Here is a 17,282-nt window from a genome sequence, read left to right on the forward strand (position 1 = left end):
AAAGGATGTAAAGAAGCAGTGTATTTTTTCCCAGTCAAAAGCCATCTGTAACTTGTACTGAAAATGTCTTTTTTCTTTACCTCAAGCATATTAACAGTTTAATTTATGATAGTATTGCTGGTGACACTGAGAACACCGGCCTTTAACGAATCAATAGATTTCTTTCATCTTTAACTAATTTGAACCTTTGAAACCTCTTGCTTGTACAAATTCTTCTTCCTTCAGGTCAAAGTATTAAATAGGTTCAAGAAGTAAATAAGGAAATAAATACCAGAAACCTCATGGGGAACATTGAAATTAAAGTTTTCTAATAGCCAAATCAACTTAATGCCATGATTACCAGCTCAGTTCATCTTCTTTCCCTCCCCCCCAACTCTATGGCTAAAGCTGTGGGAATGAAAGGAAGGTGCTTTGGTTTTCTTTTAGTTTCTTGATGCTTGTATTGCTCTTGATTGTTGAGGGTCTTTGTATTTTAACCGCTCTCATTGTAGACACACAGGAACTTTACAACACAGATTTGTGAAATAGCCCAAAACATTGGCCTGCAAAGTTCACCCCATGCTTCATGCCTTGTTTGCACTCTACTGTAGGCCCATGTTGGTTATCTGACTTTCTTTATGGATATAAATTATACCGGTGCTAACCCTTCTGTAGACAAAATCTTGCTGATATAACTGTCTTGCACCAGCACAACGTATTTCAGTTAATGAGTCAGAATACACTTTGATATCACTATAAATGGTTCCTCCTGGGGGGAGGATTGCTTCTTTACTGTTAAAAGTGTAGATAAGCTCTTAACTTTTTTCTTCCCTTACTTGTTCTTAAATCAATCAAACCCATATATAGTATTTCTCATCCAGAAATAATACAGCTTCTTTTCATCTCGTTTTTGACTGCTGGTCCCTGTCTGTGTTCTTGCTTCAATTGTACGGTCATCAGAAGAGGGTATATCTAAAATCTTCTTGACAGTAGAAGTTCTGTTTCAAGTGACAGTAACCACAGGATCAAACACCTCCAATCTTAAAAAGAAACAAAACCTACTCAAAAGTTTGAAGCTAACAAATGGGTTGTAGCTGACTGATAATATTGAGGATGTAATGACTTTCTGGTCTCCAGTGGAGCATCTCCGAAACAAGACAGACAGGCACACAACAAAATGAAGTCTAAGTGCTGAGAACTTCTTGAGAACGCTACAATAACATTCTGGTGGGCTGGGTTCCCTTGGCTCATGTACTCACTGCAATTTGAATGTCTAGTGTGATGCTTGGCAAATTTCCCAATCTTACATTATCTGGAAGACAGGAGAAGCTGGTACATTCAGGGAATCTATGAAGAAACTTCTTTGCAGTTTGCTCATAGCAAAAGAGTTGGCTGCATATAGAAGTGTCAGGACTGAAGCTTAGGCTGCTAACTTGAAAAGGCTTTAAATGAATTGCATCCAGGCACCAAGATGCTCAGACACCACAGCAATGTGTGTGGTATATGAACCTAGATAGAAGAAGATTAGATAGCAAATCAGACAGAATTTTGCACGTGATTTCCTGGGTTTGTCTAAACTTATAGCAGCAACAGTTAATTATAGGAGGTTCTGAAGGCAGCTCCTGGGTGGGTTTATGTCACATATACATTAGATTCCAGCCATAAATTGCCAGCTGAGAGTTACAGCTGTGGCAGGAAACCCTTATTGATGCAAAGCTGATGGAAACCATCCTTGTGCCTTCCCACTTAGAGGTAGGAGCAGCAAGGTATCATTGATGGAAGACCTAGGGGAACAAGAAGCCCTTTGATAGCAATGGCAGAACTGCAAGGAAAAGAGCATCTAGATGTGCACAGGTCATCACCCAAAGAGGCACAGATGTGGGAGGTGTTTGCACATAAGAGTTACGTGTGATCACCCTCTAGATGATTGTTGTTACCTACTTCAATATCTAGTGCCTCTCCTTCTACCACACGTGAATTCCTCAGCTCATGTAATCACTTCCTCTGGCTCTTAAGCAAGGGCAGCTTTTTAATTGCAGGTTAATGTGTTAATGAAATACTTGAGGGTACTTTGAAGTGACTGGGCAAAAGAGACTAGCCTTTCAGCAGCAGCTGCTGGCACAGGAGTCACAGCTCACATTGCCATACAGGGAAGGCGGTGCCATAGAGCTCTCTGTGCTCAGCAGGAGCAGGATCCATCATTTTTTTCTCTGGTAGTGCCTCAGGGCACATCTACACGGCAGAGCGCAGGGCTGCACAGGGATTCTGGAGCTGCCTCTAAACAGTGGTTACACTAGTTTCACAGCAGGAGTAGCAAGCCTGCCTGGAGTATGATTCTAATATATCTGTAGTGCTTGCACCCCTATACCTGCCCCCAAGGTGGCTTGATCGGTGCAAGGTCAGTTCTCTCTTCCTCTCTGTAGAACTGTGATCTGCTGTGTGCACCCACATGCACTTAGAAATATTAAAAAAAAAAGATATGATGTTTATGAAGGACCTTATATAAATTTAGATCTGCAGTTTCTGATCTGTGGGGTCTTATTTATTTTAGAAAGTGGGGAAGCTTTCAAGAATGATTTCATAGGTAATGCTTTTTTTTTTTGGTCCTTGGCTGACAGGCCTGTTTTTTATACTTTCCTTTGAAATTTTACGTGAGATTTCTACTCACTTGGAAACACCAACACAAGAAGTAATTACCAATCTTTCCTGCCTTCTCCTTCCTTGTGCTCTTAGTTCAAGGTCACAATGATAGATCTAAATCCTTCATGAATTTTCATCTGACTTGCTGTCTGCAGAAATTGTTGATTAAAAGATCCAATTTCCATTGGCATTCTCCCTTCTGAAGGATGTCAACAGGAAATGTAAATGTGCAGCCCTTTGTGAATGATCTGCAAGGACATGCAGGCTTATGAAAAAAAAATAGGCAGCAGTTAGCCAAATCCTTTAGTTTCTGTTTTGAATGACTGGCCATAGGAATGCAGGCTAAGCTGTATTTCAGCTGTTCCCAAGGATGTGTATGTGTAACTTGTTGATAGTGATAGGTACATCAGGCTCCAGTGACAGCTACGTGACCACTCTGATGATCACTGTCCTGTAGCAGAACCAGCCCCTGCCTCCTCTCAAGAACACCAGGCATGAAAGAAAACAAAGAGAGATCTGTTTATTCAGAGGACTGGCACTTGTACCTCCTGCTTTCTACTGAGAAAAGAGAGATCCTAGGTCATTTCAGCTCTCACCCTATGCTCCCAGCAACCATTAGGTTGTAAGGAACTGCATGACTTGCTCTAACAATTGATGTGAATTTCTGATTCCTAGGAGAGCTGAGACTTTTGCCTTACAGGACCTGTAGGGGATCTGACTGATAGGAACAAAACTCAATACCCAGAACACTGGCTTACTTTATGGGAGCTACTCATTACCACCAAAGGGAAAGACAAGTCCACCACAGCCCTAAAGTTTCAGCATTATATTTTTAAAATCTTACCAGTGTCCAAGGTATATGTCTTTCACAGTAAAAACTACTTGGAGAGTGCTGTGAATGCACAGGCACAGATCAGTGCTGAACATCTGGTTAAAATAAATTACAGTCTTATTTTGCAAATAAAAGCTCCTAGGGTCTACATGACAAAGTCTGGCCAGCATAACTATCTCATGGGGAAAAAATCACATCCCTAGGCTATGAAGATAACTATTTTGGCCTCATTCCCTTCCCCATTATGTAGACTTACACTAGAGAGGAGTCCTTTTGCCAGTATAACTCACGTTGTTTGGGAGGTAGTTCAACCATGCTGGCAGACTCCTACAGCTGGTATAAGCGATGTTTCCATTCAGGAATATGGCCAGAACAGTGACACCAGCAAAGCCCCTGAAGTACAGAATAACTCTTTTTCTCCTGCTACTAGTGTCTAACATTTTTCAGTTTTAAAGCTTCCTGCTAAAAGGAAACACAGAGAATTTGTTCCCTTCCTTGTATCATTAGGACATTATTTCTTGTTATAGAAGAATTAAAATATATATAGGTAGGAGGTGTGTCACTTTCCCACATCCCAGTGGTACTTGGTTTTGGATGGGACAAAATCCCAGTTCTCCTGTAGGATGCCTGTTGTTTGTTTTGGTGTTGGTTTGGGAGGTGGATGGGCAGAGGTAGTTTGCCTTTTATTAGGGGTTCATATTTTGGTTTTGCGGGGTGGCATTTGAATAAATCTAATGGTCATAGCTAATGAGTTACAACTGCATATGCAAATGAATTTGAGCTGTTTTGAATAACAAAACAAAGTCCTTTATTTTAGTCTCTTTGTGAATTGTATTCTTACTCTCTTACTGTTCCTTGTTTTTTCATATGGTCCCTGTTAGGTCTTGCCTGATAACATTTGCCAAAGCACTTTCTGGATGAACCCAAAAATTGAAGATTTACCAGCCAACCCTAAGCTATGATCCGCCCCCCCCCTCCATAAGGCAAGGCAATGAGTAAAGCTGTCTTGGCTTAAAAGAAAGGTTCAGCTCTTTTGACAACAGATGGTTTTCACCTGCCCTATTTAGACAGTTCATTTTGTCTAAATTCCTATTGCCTCAGACTACACAGGCTCTATTAATTCATTTCCTTTCTCCTTCACCCTCCATTTGTCTCCCAGGTCTTGTGCTTTTGCATAAATGGTGAATAAGACAGAAAGGACAAGAAGGAGGACGAGAGACACCCAACCAAAACTAGTCTCTTCTGAGCAGATGCAAACCTGGAACTTCCCCTTATTTTAATTTCCCATTATCGCTTAGATGTGAAATGATGGGAACATGGAGTAAGCCACCAAAAGGCCTCCATTCTCACATGCACCATGCTGGAAAGGGAGCACTTGCAGCTCGTTCCACCAGACTGCATGACTGCCAAGTCCTGTCTACCTCCCCCATGGTTCCTGGTGGGAGGGCTAGCTTAGGAAATGACAAGAGACAGCAATGCTGCCTCTTCTCTGTCTCAAATAAGGCTTTTACAGGTGAGCAGAAATGGTCTGAGCTGCTAATGAGGTATAGGCTGCCAAAGAAAACACATGGGCATATTCATATTTTCCAGGTGGCTGGTGGTAGAAATGTAACTGCCCATTGAAATCTACAGCATAGGCCTTTTTTTGCACTTATTCATTAAATTGTAGATTTATTGTGAGGTTACTTTATCGTAGTGGTAGCTGTGTTGTCTCACTAGCCCTGTAAATCAGTTGCTTGTCACAAGATTTAGAAAAAAACCAAGTGCCTGCTTGAAGTCACATGAGGAACAGGTGGCACTTCTGCAGAAGGTGCTGATGGTTTCACATGGCCTGTTGCTGCTGGAGCACCATGGAGCGCCAAGGAACGCCCAGGCCACCACTCCAGCTCTGTGCTACTCTTGCTCAACGCTGAGTGTGAGTTAGTCAAGCCAAGGAGTTTGGATCAGAACTGAGTGTTGAAACAACAAACACGGGATGGAGTGTGTCCCTGAGGGATGTTAAAACAAACAGCAGAGAAATGTGTGACTGGTCCCTCGTAGTGTGGTCGATGGGGCAACCTGCTCGGACCGGTTCGATGTCACCCATCTGGTTCAGATGTGCACTTGGCCTTTTCTGGCCAAGGCCCCCCCGAACCGGGTCCCTCACCAGGCTGACAGCCTCGCTGCCTTGCTCTCCCCTCTCTGCCTCTGCTCATACCTGCGCCTTGAGCCCGGCACCGCTGGATGCGCTTGTTAAATGAAACCTCCATGGCCGTGATGATGACAAGCACTGTACCACAGCACTTCGAGCACTTCTACAAGCAGCTACTTTCGTTTCCCATTTCCCAGGCGGTTACATGATTTAACTCTTCTGCGGCAGCCCAGGAGCGGCACAGGCAGCTGGAGCAGGCTGGGAACATAGCAGGGGATGTGTTCATGTGTCCCTCTGCTGTCAATGCAGCACCTGCTGCAGACAAATCTTCAGAGTTGGGCTTTTAAATTAGGTAGGCTATTTGCAGTGTAAGAGCACTCATATTGAAAACTAGTTACAAGCAAGACAGAGAATTTAAGCAAGATTTAGAGAAAAACAGGCCTACGTTGTCATTCAAGCCCATTTTGTCATTTTTATTTTAAAGTCATTCTGAAGATTTGTCAGGGGTCCTAATACATCTGGCCTCTTTTCAGAGGAAGCAGGCGTAAGACTGATGTTGTGGGATGAGGTGAGTCTCCCCAGCAGCTCTGTGACATTTGCTCTCTCCTTCAAAGTGATTCACAAATCCACAATTGAGTAGATTGCTAAATTTACTGTTGTATGTGAATATAAACTCTCTAGAACAGGTTTGATAAATTGGAGAAGAATGTGACCTAAAACTGAACAGGTCGGAGTGCAACTGAGATTCACATGCAGGGACACATTTGTTTTCTGGGTACGAGTCGCACGCAGTTTCTAGCACTCTACCTAAGCAGAAAATAAAACTAAATAAAACAGTAGAATATTTGAATAGGATTATTAACCTACAAAAGATCTGAAAAGAAAATTGTGAGGGATCAAGTAGAGCAGCTCTGACCATGTCGTTGAACATAGAGTATTTTGTCCAGAAGGCCTTCTCACCCTCTTTTACTCATAATTGCTAATAGCGCTCCCTCAGAAGTGGCACCCATTAAATACCACCAGCTAGCTGCTGTAGTGACATTACAGCTGTTATGCTGATGCCAGAAATACCTCATTTTATAGTGTGGGCCTTTCCAGGAATAGGAGAATGATGCAGCCTGCACTAGGTCTGGGCTTTTGCATATTGCAGAGCCACGTCTAACTGAATTAAGTAGAGACGCCAAGACTAAATTACTGATTTCTCATGCTGACTTGGTTTAACAAGAATGTGGCCTAGTCTGAATACGGGATGGGTTTCTATCCAAGCTGAATGTTCAGCTCCTTACAAATCCTGTGTTTAGAGGTAGCTTGACCATTCCTAAAAGCCTAGGTTTATTCTTCATCTCTCAGGGGTCTGGAGGAAATCTGCCTTCCAGCAGGGTCTCTCTCTATGAGCACTGACAGGAGGACTAATTATCTCCTTTACTATAACCACTCACATTTATATATTTCTAAGCATATGCATCACTTTTCATAAGAAAACCTAACCACAATTAGTCCTTGCTACTTAGATGTTTCCATCTGAGTGCCACATTTAGCCAGTCTTATGCAAATAATATTTCCACCGATTTCAATTCACACAACCTTACAGTGAGTGCCTGGCAAGACTAGGACATGGAAGATGCATCCCCAAGATCACAGGCTCACCGATGCAAGAATTTATACAAATAGATAGCAAGGACAAGGAACAAAGAAGTTAGGTAAGACTACTGTGATGAAACCGGTTTTGTCCAAAGTCAGAAACCTCAGGGACCATTGGAGAAACAAAAGGGTATGCAGCCAGCAATTAACACATCAGCTGCAGACCTATGACTATGTCAGGCATTGTGGAAACAGGGGATTCAAAATAGAATCATGGAATCATAGAAGATTGGAGAAGACCTCTAACATCATCTAGTCCAACCACTAACCTACCACCGCCATGTTCATCACTAAACCATGTCCCCAAAATAGACCCCTTTCTACCACAGGCAAAGGTGAAGGGGAGAAAGAAAAAAAGCCAGGTGGGAATTTGTTCAGGGGTTCACGTGCCAAAGCCACACACCTGGCAGGTTCTTTTTCCATGATCAGCAGGGCTTGTGTGGTGACACCTTCTTTTCCTTACCATTATAATTTGATAATGTGCACCTGGCAGGACTACCAGCATGTCGGCACTCCCAGGTGTAAAAAGATATCGGCATCTCTAAAGATACTGACCTTGTGAAACGCCACACCTTGGCACAACACAGCCAAAGTCTGAGCTGTCCTTATTTGCATGTACTCACCACATAGGCTTGCATAAAAGACCCATAAACTCTTTGGGAAAAGAACAGCTACACATTTGTCTATTATTTGTGTTCCAAGAACTTTTCTTGTTAGCTTCAAGATGACATTTTAATGAGGTTTCACTGCATAGAAAACATGGGACGATTTAACCAGCTCTGTCCACCCCCTCCCTCCCCAAACTCTTTCTGAAATGAGTTACCATACAGGAATGAAAGCTTTTATGAGAATTTATGTCATTCATTTGGAGGCAGGGGTGAGGGAAAAGTCATCTAGCTGCTAAACCTTGGCATCGAAGCATATGCCATTCCCTCTCCTGCCCCGTGCTGTGTTGCAAAGCTACCTTGTTCAGACCTGTGCAAGTTTCTTCAAAAGCCAGAGCTAGTGTGTGTTTGTTTGTTTGTTTTGGAGTCACAGAGAGGGCAGCGTAAAATAGCCACAAGGCAATTCCCGTTCAGTAAAATGGAAGTCTGACAGGCTCTTCATTCAATACAATGTGGCTCAAGAGGATATCCTGCCAGCCCAATGATAACGAGGGAAATAAAGTCACTTCCTCACCAGCTGTTTGATTCAGGTAGAAAAAGGAAGCCTTTACTTCCTCATGTTTGCTCTCCCCACCGCCCCCTTGGTCAGAAATGCTAGGCAGAAACTGCCTTCTCCCTCTGCATTTTCAGTAAGGAGCCGTCGCTCAGCCTTTGGGCAGTATGTCGTTTTCTGCAGCTGAGAAGCTGTGCTTTGCCTCTCAGGCCGGAGTGAAGGCTGAGCTGTAAAAGGACCGAGGCTGAACGGACTCTACTCATTCTGCAAGCAAAGAATGCCCGTGTAATTAAAGATGACATTTGTTTCTTGGATCAGAGCTGCCGAATTTGGGCCAGCGGAAGAATGGGATAGTGTGATCTCTTTGTTTTGAGACTGCCCTGACTCAGTGCACTATTACACCTCCTAATCCTCCCAGAGTGACAAACTACACTTCTGTCCTGGACTCCCTGCAAATGCCAGGAACTTCAGCCAGGGACATGCTCTGTCCTCCCTGTGTATAGTCCAGCAGGCAAGGGGTGCTCTTGGGGCAATCTTCCTGGCCTGCCAATCAAGCCCTGGTAGGTTGAAGCAGGCATCTCAGGTGCTCTCATGCCTAAGAGGAGCTTAGGCAGAACATCTTTCCCTTACCCACCACCACCTTTCTCACTTCACAGAAACAGTCAATGTGAAGTTGCACAGTAAATCAGCAACAGACTGATTTGACTTAATGAAAGCTTCTTAAGAAATGACTTTCAAAACTTACAGAGCTGAATGAAGAGTTCTTTTCCATATAATTTTTAACTGCCTTGATATAATTTTACATCCAGGATATAACTTCCTATTAAATTTTGAAGGTCTTAAAAGCAAGGCCTGCAATGATTTTCTTTCCAATTGTGTAAAACTTCCAGAAAGGTTGACCAAGCCAGAACTTGCCTCAGTCTATTTGCCAAGGGGACCCTTGCTTTCATTATAAAGAGTGCTTTTCCAAGGACATTAAGTGTTTCAAACAATTTTCCTAATCTTATTTATTTTAGCTGAGATTCTCTTCTTTTAAACAGAGCAGTTTAGGTGACAAAAATCCAGTGACAGATACACGGGTTTACAGGAGACAAACCTTATGAGAAAGTTAAGATTCTGTTTAGGGTTCTCTTTGTGCTAAAATAGTTTTCAGCAATGGGTCATAAGTCCCTTCCCCCACCTCCCTTGTTTTAGTACATAAAATGGACATGTGTTTATTTAAAACAGGTTTGAAACTTAAACAAATAGTGACAGGCTGTTCAAACAAGCTTCGGAAATAGGCCTAATCAGGATGTTTGAGAAGGAGAGGAGGAACGATCATAAAGAGCTACTTGTAATATATAGTGCAGACACCATTAGGTTGGGTTTGTGTTATTGTTATAATAATCTCGGACAAAAAAGTACTGCATGCTGCACATTTTTGAGCCATAGGTTATGCCATACTTTTGCCTTGTATCCAAGTTTTACTTGTTACCATCTATCTTCATACCCGATACCAGGAGCTTTACTGAAACATTGGAAATGGTTGCACATTAAAACTGGGAGGAATGTTCCCAAACTGGGATTGAAGAGAGGCACAAATTATGCTCATTTCGATATTGATATTGTGTATGCATCGACTGTCATGAATATACAGAAGTGAGACCTTCCCCACAGGCAGAGACCACAAAAACCTTAACGTTAAAATCTTTTCTCAGGACTTGCATTTCCATGAGGGTTTTTTTCGTTTTTTTTCATTTCCTCCCTGTTTCACCCATAATAATATCACCAAGTGTTGAACTTTACCCTTGTATTTTTATAAGGCCTGATCTTGAACTCCCTGTATAGACAAGGCTCCTGTGGAAGTCAGTGAGTCTCTACTGGCGACAACAGGATTTAGCCCAGTCTGTAACATTTTAGGATATTGTGTTACTTCATAGCCTTAAGGAGAAATAAAAGCAGCTTTCCAAAGAGCTGCACAGCAAACTGAGTGTGCTTTTTCAGCTCAGCAACAGCACAGCAGAATATTAAGGCCAGAGTTTGCAAATGTCTGTGTCAAAAAACAGGCAGTTAAGCAAAACTTGCCAATTTCCCTCTGGAATGAAGAGTTTGCATTAAAACATTCCATCCTCCCTGCAAAAGGTTAAGCTGCTTTCACTTAAGAATATACCTTTGGAAACCCAAGTTGCAAGATCGTTGCCTAGAGGAACAAGCATTGAGAAATAGCAAGAGGCAGACGTGTTTTCACGTCGCTCTGTTGGCCAAAGCCTATGGCTGTTCTGTTACCAAATCTTACCTATTTACATCCACTCTAATGTACAACATTCACCAACATTACTTAATGTAATAACATATTTTGGAAGTAAATATCAACTATTTATTCGAATCCCGCTCAGTGTCTAGTGAATAGAAGTCAAAATATTAAAAAACCTTACACGCCCTCTTGTGGTGGAACCACAAACACTCTTACTCTGACAATAACTAGAGATAGTTAATGAAGGAAGCTAATTTAACTACATAATTTGCAGAAAATTAACTTGGATGGAAGGTTTACATTAATAATGGAGACCTTTCTCTCCTCAACTTCTGCTGTAAACCATAACATATATGCATTTTTAGAAGGCAGGTTATCTCCTAGCATAGTAACGTGGCAAAACAGTTAAACACGCTGTAACACTGTTAGAGAATGTTAACTTCCACCAAAAATGGGAACTCTAGAGTAATAAAAGTAGAGACAGAAACGCCCATGTTAGATAGTTGTTTCATGGGTTTATCTCAGTAGTTTCGGAGCAGACCTTAGCTGAGTGCACAGTAAAAGAGTTGCCATAAATGATGCTATCAGGTTTGTCACATTTTTAAAGTCATTCAGCTCAGCTATTTACTGCTTTCATGCCATACAGTATGATTTATCTGTCTCTCAGGAATGCTCTGAAGCTTCATGCTTGTTAGGAATTGCAGCCTGAAAGAAAGGCATTACGTGCAGAATATCACCAGTCCAATTACTAGCCCAGTCAAATCCCATTGTATTTATGAGTCACAAAAACTTTATCTTTGCTGCTTAAACAGCCCTTCCATTTGATGCCTACGTGCACCAGATCTTCCTGGAGCCCAGGACCACGGCATCACCCTTGGTGACAGTTGTGAAAGACCATCATAGGTGTAACACAACTTTAACAGCTTCAGTTCATATGGAAGAAAAATCTGTGGCTGCTACACATAGTCTCTGAACCATACCAAGGGAATCAAACAAATACTGCCTTATTTTCAGTGAAGCTGACCAGCAGTATAGGTGTCCAAGTCCAGTGGAAATGAAAGATTTGGAGAATGAAAGTCCATTTACCTCCTTCATATATGTTTGTATAGACAACATTCAGGACCCGAAATAGTGGTAACTTGTATTTTAAAATGTTGCTCCTGTATTTTCTGTTAGACTGGGCATGCCTAAAGAAGTAGTCGTGGCTGTAAGTAATTATAGCAATATTTGTAAAGAAATAGGCAGGAGAACTTTTCGCTAAGCACTGCACAAAAAACAGAGCTCACGAATCACTATTTTAATAGGTTTGTGTGGTCTTCTTATGCCAGCAGGACTGTTGGATGACCATGGAGGGTGAACAAGTTGCTTCCCCCACCCCCCCAAAAAAAAGTTACTGCAATTCTGATATTCACTTTCTGATTACTTTCCTTTTTAGGATGCCTTTGTGGAGTTGTATGGCAACAGTATGAGGCCTTTGTTCGATTTCTCCTGGATCTCTCTGAAGACTATCCTGAGTCTGGTTCTGGTGGGAGCTTGCATCACTCTTGGCGCTTATCTCGGACATAAGTAGAGTCACCCAGTTTATTGTGGATTACAAAAGTCTTTCAAAACAACAAAATAATATTTTTTTTTCTCTAGCACAATGATATTTTATGAGCAAAGCAACTTCCCAGCGAAAGATTAAATCAGCTATTACTGCCAAAGGAAATATCATTTATTTTTACATTGCCGGAAAATTATTTATTAAAAGATATTTACATTTTTACCTGCTATTTTCAGAACCTCAGCAAGTTGTATCTGTCATCGCATCGTATTGTTATTCTTAATTTTAATGAGCCCCAGAGTATTTTAGGTTTGGTTGTTTTTTTTTTAATTAATGCCACTGGCTGGATTATTTTATCTCTGAAGAGCAAATATACTGACAAAGACCTACCTGCTTACACTTACGAGGGCAGTTACTTGAGTTGCTAAAGCCTGCGAAATTGTGTTGATTCTCCTTGCATTTTCCGGGAGGGATCTGAAGGACAAGGTCAGCATGAACAAAGTTCTCACCCTGTCCTGCTGGCAAGAACTGATGTAGTAAACAATTCAACATGGTACATATGTGGAGTCAAGATGGAGACTTCTTGAAGGACCACTCGGCTATCGCTACAGGACAACAGTTGGAAATATGATTGTCTATGCCTTTTAAACAGGTGTTTTCCAGTTACCAGTTGTGCCATCCCATCATAATCACAATACCCACACAATACATGTCAACCTTTTTTTTAATAAGTGTGAAGTTAAATCTTTGGGGCTCGCAGGAAATTGCTGTTCCAATGATTTTCTCAGCAGTAAAATGTTTTTCATGGCTACTGACACAGAAACATCAGGAGACCTTAAGTGCCTGCTTCAACAGAGCAGAGCTACAGTCTGAAGACCTGACCTGTGTCCCACTTTAGTGGGCTCATATCTGCAACTAATCCTGCTTACTTACAGAGTTCCTCCAGGGGTTTGAAACCAATTAGATATGGTCTCTAAATCCCTGAAAGTTGAAAAAGATCTTAATTTTATTTGGCAAGAAGCAGACCTCAGCTAAGTTACAGATTAGCTCTGACTATCCTTGTTTATCAAACTGGACACCAAAATCAAGTTCGTTTTCATAACAGGAAAAGAAAGTGAGATTTATCATCCCACCCCTCACCCTAAAAATTATTTCATGCCAATTATTTCCTAAGACTGTCTGCAGAAGAAAAGATAATGAAGAAGCTCAAAATCCTCTTTCTGGACAGAGACTCTCTGACACCTCAATCAGGCAGGTGCCTACTGTCATCTCAAGTGAAAATAGGGTGAAGGAAAAGGGGGAGTGGGAGGTGTGAAGTCATCTGCTCATGTTACAAAATGCAACGCAAGTAAAATTAATGCAGAGTACATAATACAGTTTTATAAACAGACCTGTGTTCTGAAACCAGATGTGTCAATGCCTTTTAAAGCAGGGCTTTCTTTGAGCTCGAAGGGGGCCAGGAGTCCCCTAGAAACTGAAGACTCTGAAGCGTGTCCCAGGGGCTGTTCTGAAGCATGGAAATGTCCAGCTTCAAATGTTTTAAGTCCTGCGCTTCTATTTTTTCTATGAAACTTTTGAAATCTGGGATTTTTGGGTAAATGAACATCCAGATAGAAAAGGAAAGATTGCAAAGCTCTCGATAAAATGTACCATACAGTACATAAGTGCTCAAAAGGTGAAAAACATACAGTGAATAAACTGTAGCTCCAACCTCAAGATTTCAGTTGAATAACTTTGTGGCATTATATGCAAAATATCTCCTGTAACTCGGGAATGTAATATGTTCAATGTTAAGGCTGTAGTTGATGTTGAGTCTTCAAAGCTGCTTTTATGTTTGGTTGTTTTTTTTAAGAGTTGTACATCTCAGCATTTTTACTGCTATTTAGTCATGGCACCTACACTTTGTATGAGCAAAGATAAGATGGAGCAAGCTTACATTTCAAATTTGAAATTACTTAATTTTATAGAAACTTAGAAAGGAAATATTTTTAAGAACACAAAAATGTGAACTATGCTTGATTAAAGAAAAAGGAAAAATCCCACCATCAATCAAAAAGTACCTGCAATGCTTTCAGAGTGCTTCTGTCAGAAGTGGGGATGCTCATATATGATTTGTATGAAAAATATTTGAAATCAGAGGAACTGAATATTGTGAATTGAGTGTGGGCTTTGTTTTTTCTTTCAGCTTCCAAGCTGAATTTGTCTGCAGCCAATTGCACAACTGGAATTGGCTGGTATCAAGCTAATGTTTCATTTCACAATCTAGTCTTTGTTTCATTTTGTGCCCATCTGCCCATTAAAGTTTATTAACTATTAGACCTCAAATTGTTTCAATATTGTTTATTTTATTAAAGGTTTACATTGTCAAAAGTAGTAAAAGTATCAATTCCAGTGCTGCTATACTGCCAGGATAATTTGAATGGGTTTTAGTTTTTAATACCTTCCAATGGCTAAAGTTTTTTTAAAGCTGCTTTAGAAATAATATGAAGATGACACATGATACACATTTAAATAAGTACTGAGGATTTTGTGTTCTGTTGTGTCTACTCACTGGACTTCCCAGTGTATCAGTTAATACCTGGCAAAAAGAAGAGTCATGATGACTGTTGATGATTTTATTTTATTAAAGAGCCAATGGAGTTTTCCCATCCTGACTGCAGAATAGTACAGTATTGTGGCTGCATTAGGTATAATGATAGTTGATAATACATTTATTAAGAAACATATTAGAAACATTGAATGTATATAAAAGCTTGAACTTCTTAAATAAAATCCTCTCCTTTCACTCTTGCATTTCTTTTGCAATCATTCTTGTCTTTCCTACTCTTCATTACACTCTCATGTAAGATTTTTTTCCCCACAAAATGCCTTATAGACCTCCACACTCAAAGACTACGCTTCAGTGAAAACCCATCCTCTGCCACTATGTATGCACAGATAGCTGACCACTCCTGGCATATCCAAATTGCAAAAGTCAAGAAGTGGAGGGAAACAGATCACTGAAAAACCTTCTTGGTTAAACATGATTCTACCTGACATTTGTTTATCTTTTATCCTTTCCGTTGAAAAAGGATGATATAAGGGCAGAGAAAAAGCTTACAGAGACCCCACAGTTCTCTGCAGAACTTTGTTAATGCTGAAGGCAGTCTTTTGCAAATCAGCAAATCTCTAGGCATTGAGGAGAAATACTTGATTTTTCTATATTCAGCTTATGTGTCCTTAATTCTTTTTCACGCCATTTATTAAGAAAGTAATGAAGAAAAATATTTTGCTTCTGAAAAGAATAATCTATGAGATCATCTAAGATCTGTTGTAGATCAGTAACTTAGGGAAAGATGGAAAAACAAGAAAAAAAATTCTGGTAGCAAAGCATTCTTAAACCAGAGTTGACACAGAGTACATTTCTTCATGGAACAAGCACTGGATCCACCAAAGGACTAATGGGGCTGTCGAGGTAACAGAGAATATACAGATAAGGAAGGGGGCTGGAAGATATGGCGAATGTCATTGTTATGTAAGAAAATCTTTAGTTTCATGTGTTGCAGGAGTTCACCCAAGACGGTCTGAAAATTACTTTTGACTAAAAGCAGCTACAAATGTGTGAACTACGTGGCTACAATTACTAAAAATTTTCAGTTACAAAATTATTTGTAAATTATTATAAAATTATCCAGTCTATAAAAGTTCATCAATCTGTTGTTGTGATTGGGGATTATGTAGCCTGAGTAGGTTTGCACTAATAAGGAACAATTATGAAGAAATGTCTGAAACCTAATGTGCAAAGGCAACATGAAGGTGATGCAGTTCAAAGAACACAGATCCAGTACCCCCAATCCTTGCATGCACACAGTCTCCCCAGCTGAGGCAGTGAGTCTGGACTGCATGCTTTGACCCTGAGGCACGACACTGCTTAGCTGTGCACCTGCACTCCACAAACCTAGAGGTCCTATTGATTAAAAGTATAGTAAAGTAGCATGTTTAAAGCCTTTCTTATTTTTCCTGTCTCTATCTCTGAATAAACTAGGAAAATGATTCATTTGTATAATGAGTTTAAGGCTCAGTACTATATGAAAATTTATACATCTTTTAATTTATGAATATAAAAATTATTTCCCATTGCAAAAGCCTAGCTTTGTTTTTCATTCCTATCTCTCTTTCCAACAAAGCTAAATACAAGGAAGACAAAAGAGCTAATTTAATCTGTATTTGGTTTAAATCACACTTCTATACTAAGTTAATGCAGCTTCATGACACAACGAAATTATCTTCAAAAAGTAGTACAGCATTAAGAGTTCCACACAAAAACTGTATATTTTTATAATTTAAATAGCGTATTTTTTCTTTTTTTTCTGCATATTTGAATTTTAATTATCACCAGCATAAATGTACATAAGCAGATATTGTTTATCCAGTATCTTTGGAGATGTATGTATGGTAATGTAGTTTGTCAGTTTATCATCATTCAATATGATTATGTTGTTCTTTGTCTTTCAAATGTTATCAGAACATGCTGCCATTAAACTTTCTATGTCTGTCTAGTTTATATTGTGAAATATAATAAAAGCACACTGTGAGATACTTGTTTTGCATTTGCATTGTTTAGGATTTGTTGATTAAAAAAAATACTCAAGCATTTGACTGTAATCCTATAAATGAAACGTAACGTTTCCTCCTGATAGTTCAGTTCACGTATTCTGCTCAGTAGTGGCCAGTACTCACCAGCTTTCTTCAAAGAGCTCTGTGCAACAAGGTGCAATAGCCCAGCTTTGATTAGCTGCTGCTGTGTGAAATACAGTCCACAGGTGTACCCTGCACTTTGGGACCCAAGCACAGTGTCACCCGTTTTGCTCTCCTGTACATTTGATGTCTTGTGGAAAGTGCAGCAAGGCTTTTCTATTCATTTGCTAAAACTCCTTTTCATTCTGGTAGACAGGAGCTGGAAATGCACATTAGCAAGTTTAAACAGGAGAAAACAAGTATTTTTGTTACTGCTGAAGGTTTCCTACAATTATGATTGGTTTTCAGGAAGTGTTTAGGTATTAGGGGGAAAACTGTTTCCCCCACCACATGCTTCTTCACGGTTCATGGTAACTGGCCCTTAAGTCACATCAGTTGCCTCTTCTGT

The 17,282-nt window shown here is 40.3% G+C and overlaps 1 protein-coding gene across 1 annotated transcript in view; it reads left to right on the forward strand.

Moving 5' to 3' along the window:
* The window catches only part of BCL2 (BCL2 apoptosis regulator), a 97,387-nt gene extending 80,650 nt beyond the window's left edge, over positions 1 to 16,737 (forward strand). Inside the window, exon 2 of the mRNA XM_051799380.1 lies at positions 12,050 to 16,737. Within this exon, the coding sequence (XP_051655340.1) occupies positions 12,050 to 12,184 (135 nt within the window). The 3' untranslated portion in view covers positions 12,185 to 16,737. The remainder of the gene's footprint in view (positions 1 to 12,049) is intronic.
* Positions 16,738 to 17,282: the final 545 nt, after the last annotated feature.

This window comes from Manacus candei, unplaced genomic scaffold (assembly GCF_025592945.1).
Source record: "Manacus candei isolate 608988 ecotype Guabito, Panama unplaced genomic scaffold, ASM2559294v1 h1tg000049l, whole genome shotgun sequence".
Lineage (NCBI taxonomy): Eukaryota > Metazoa > Chordata > Aves > Passeriformes > Pipridae > Manacus > Manacus candei.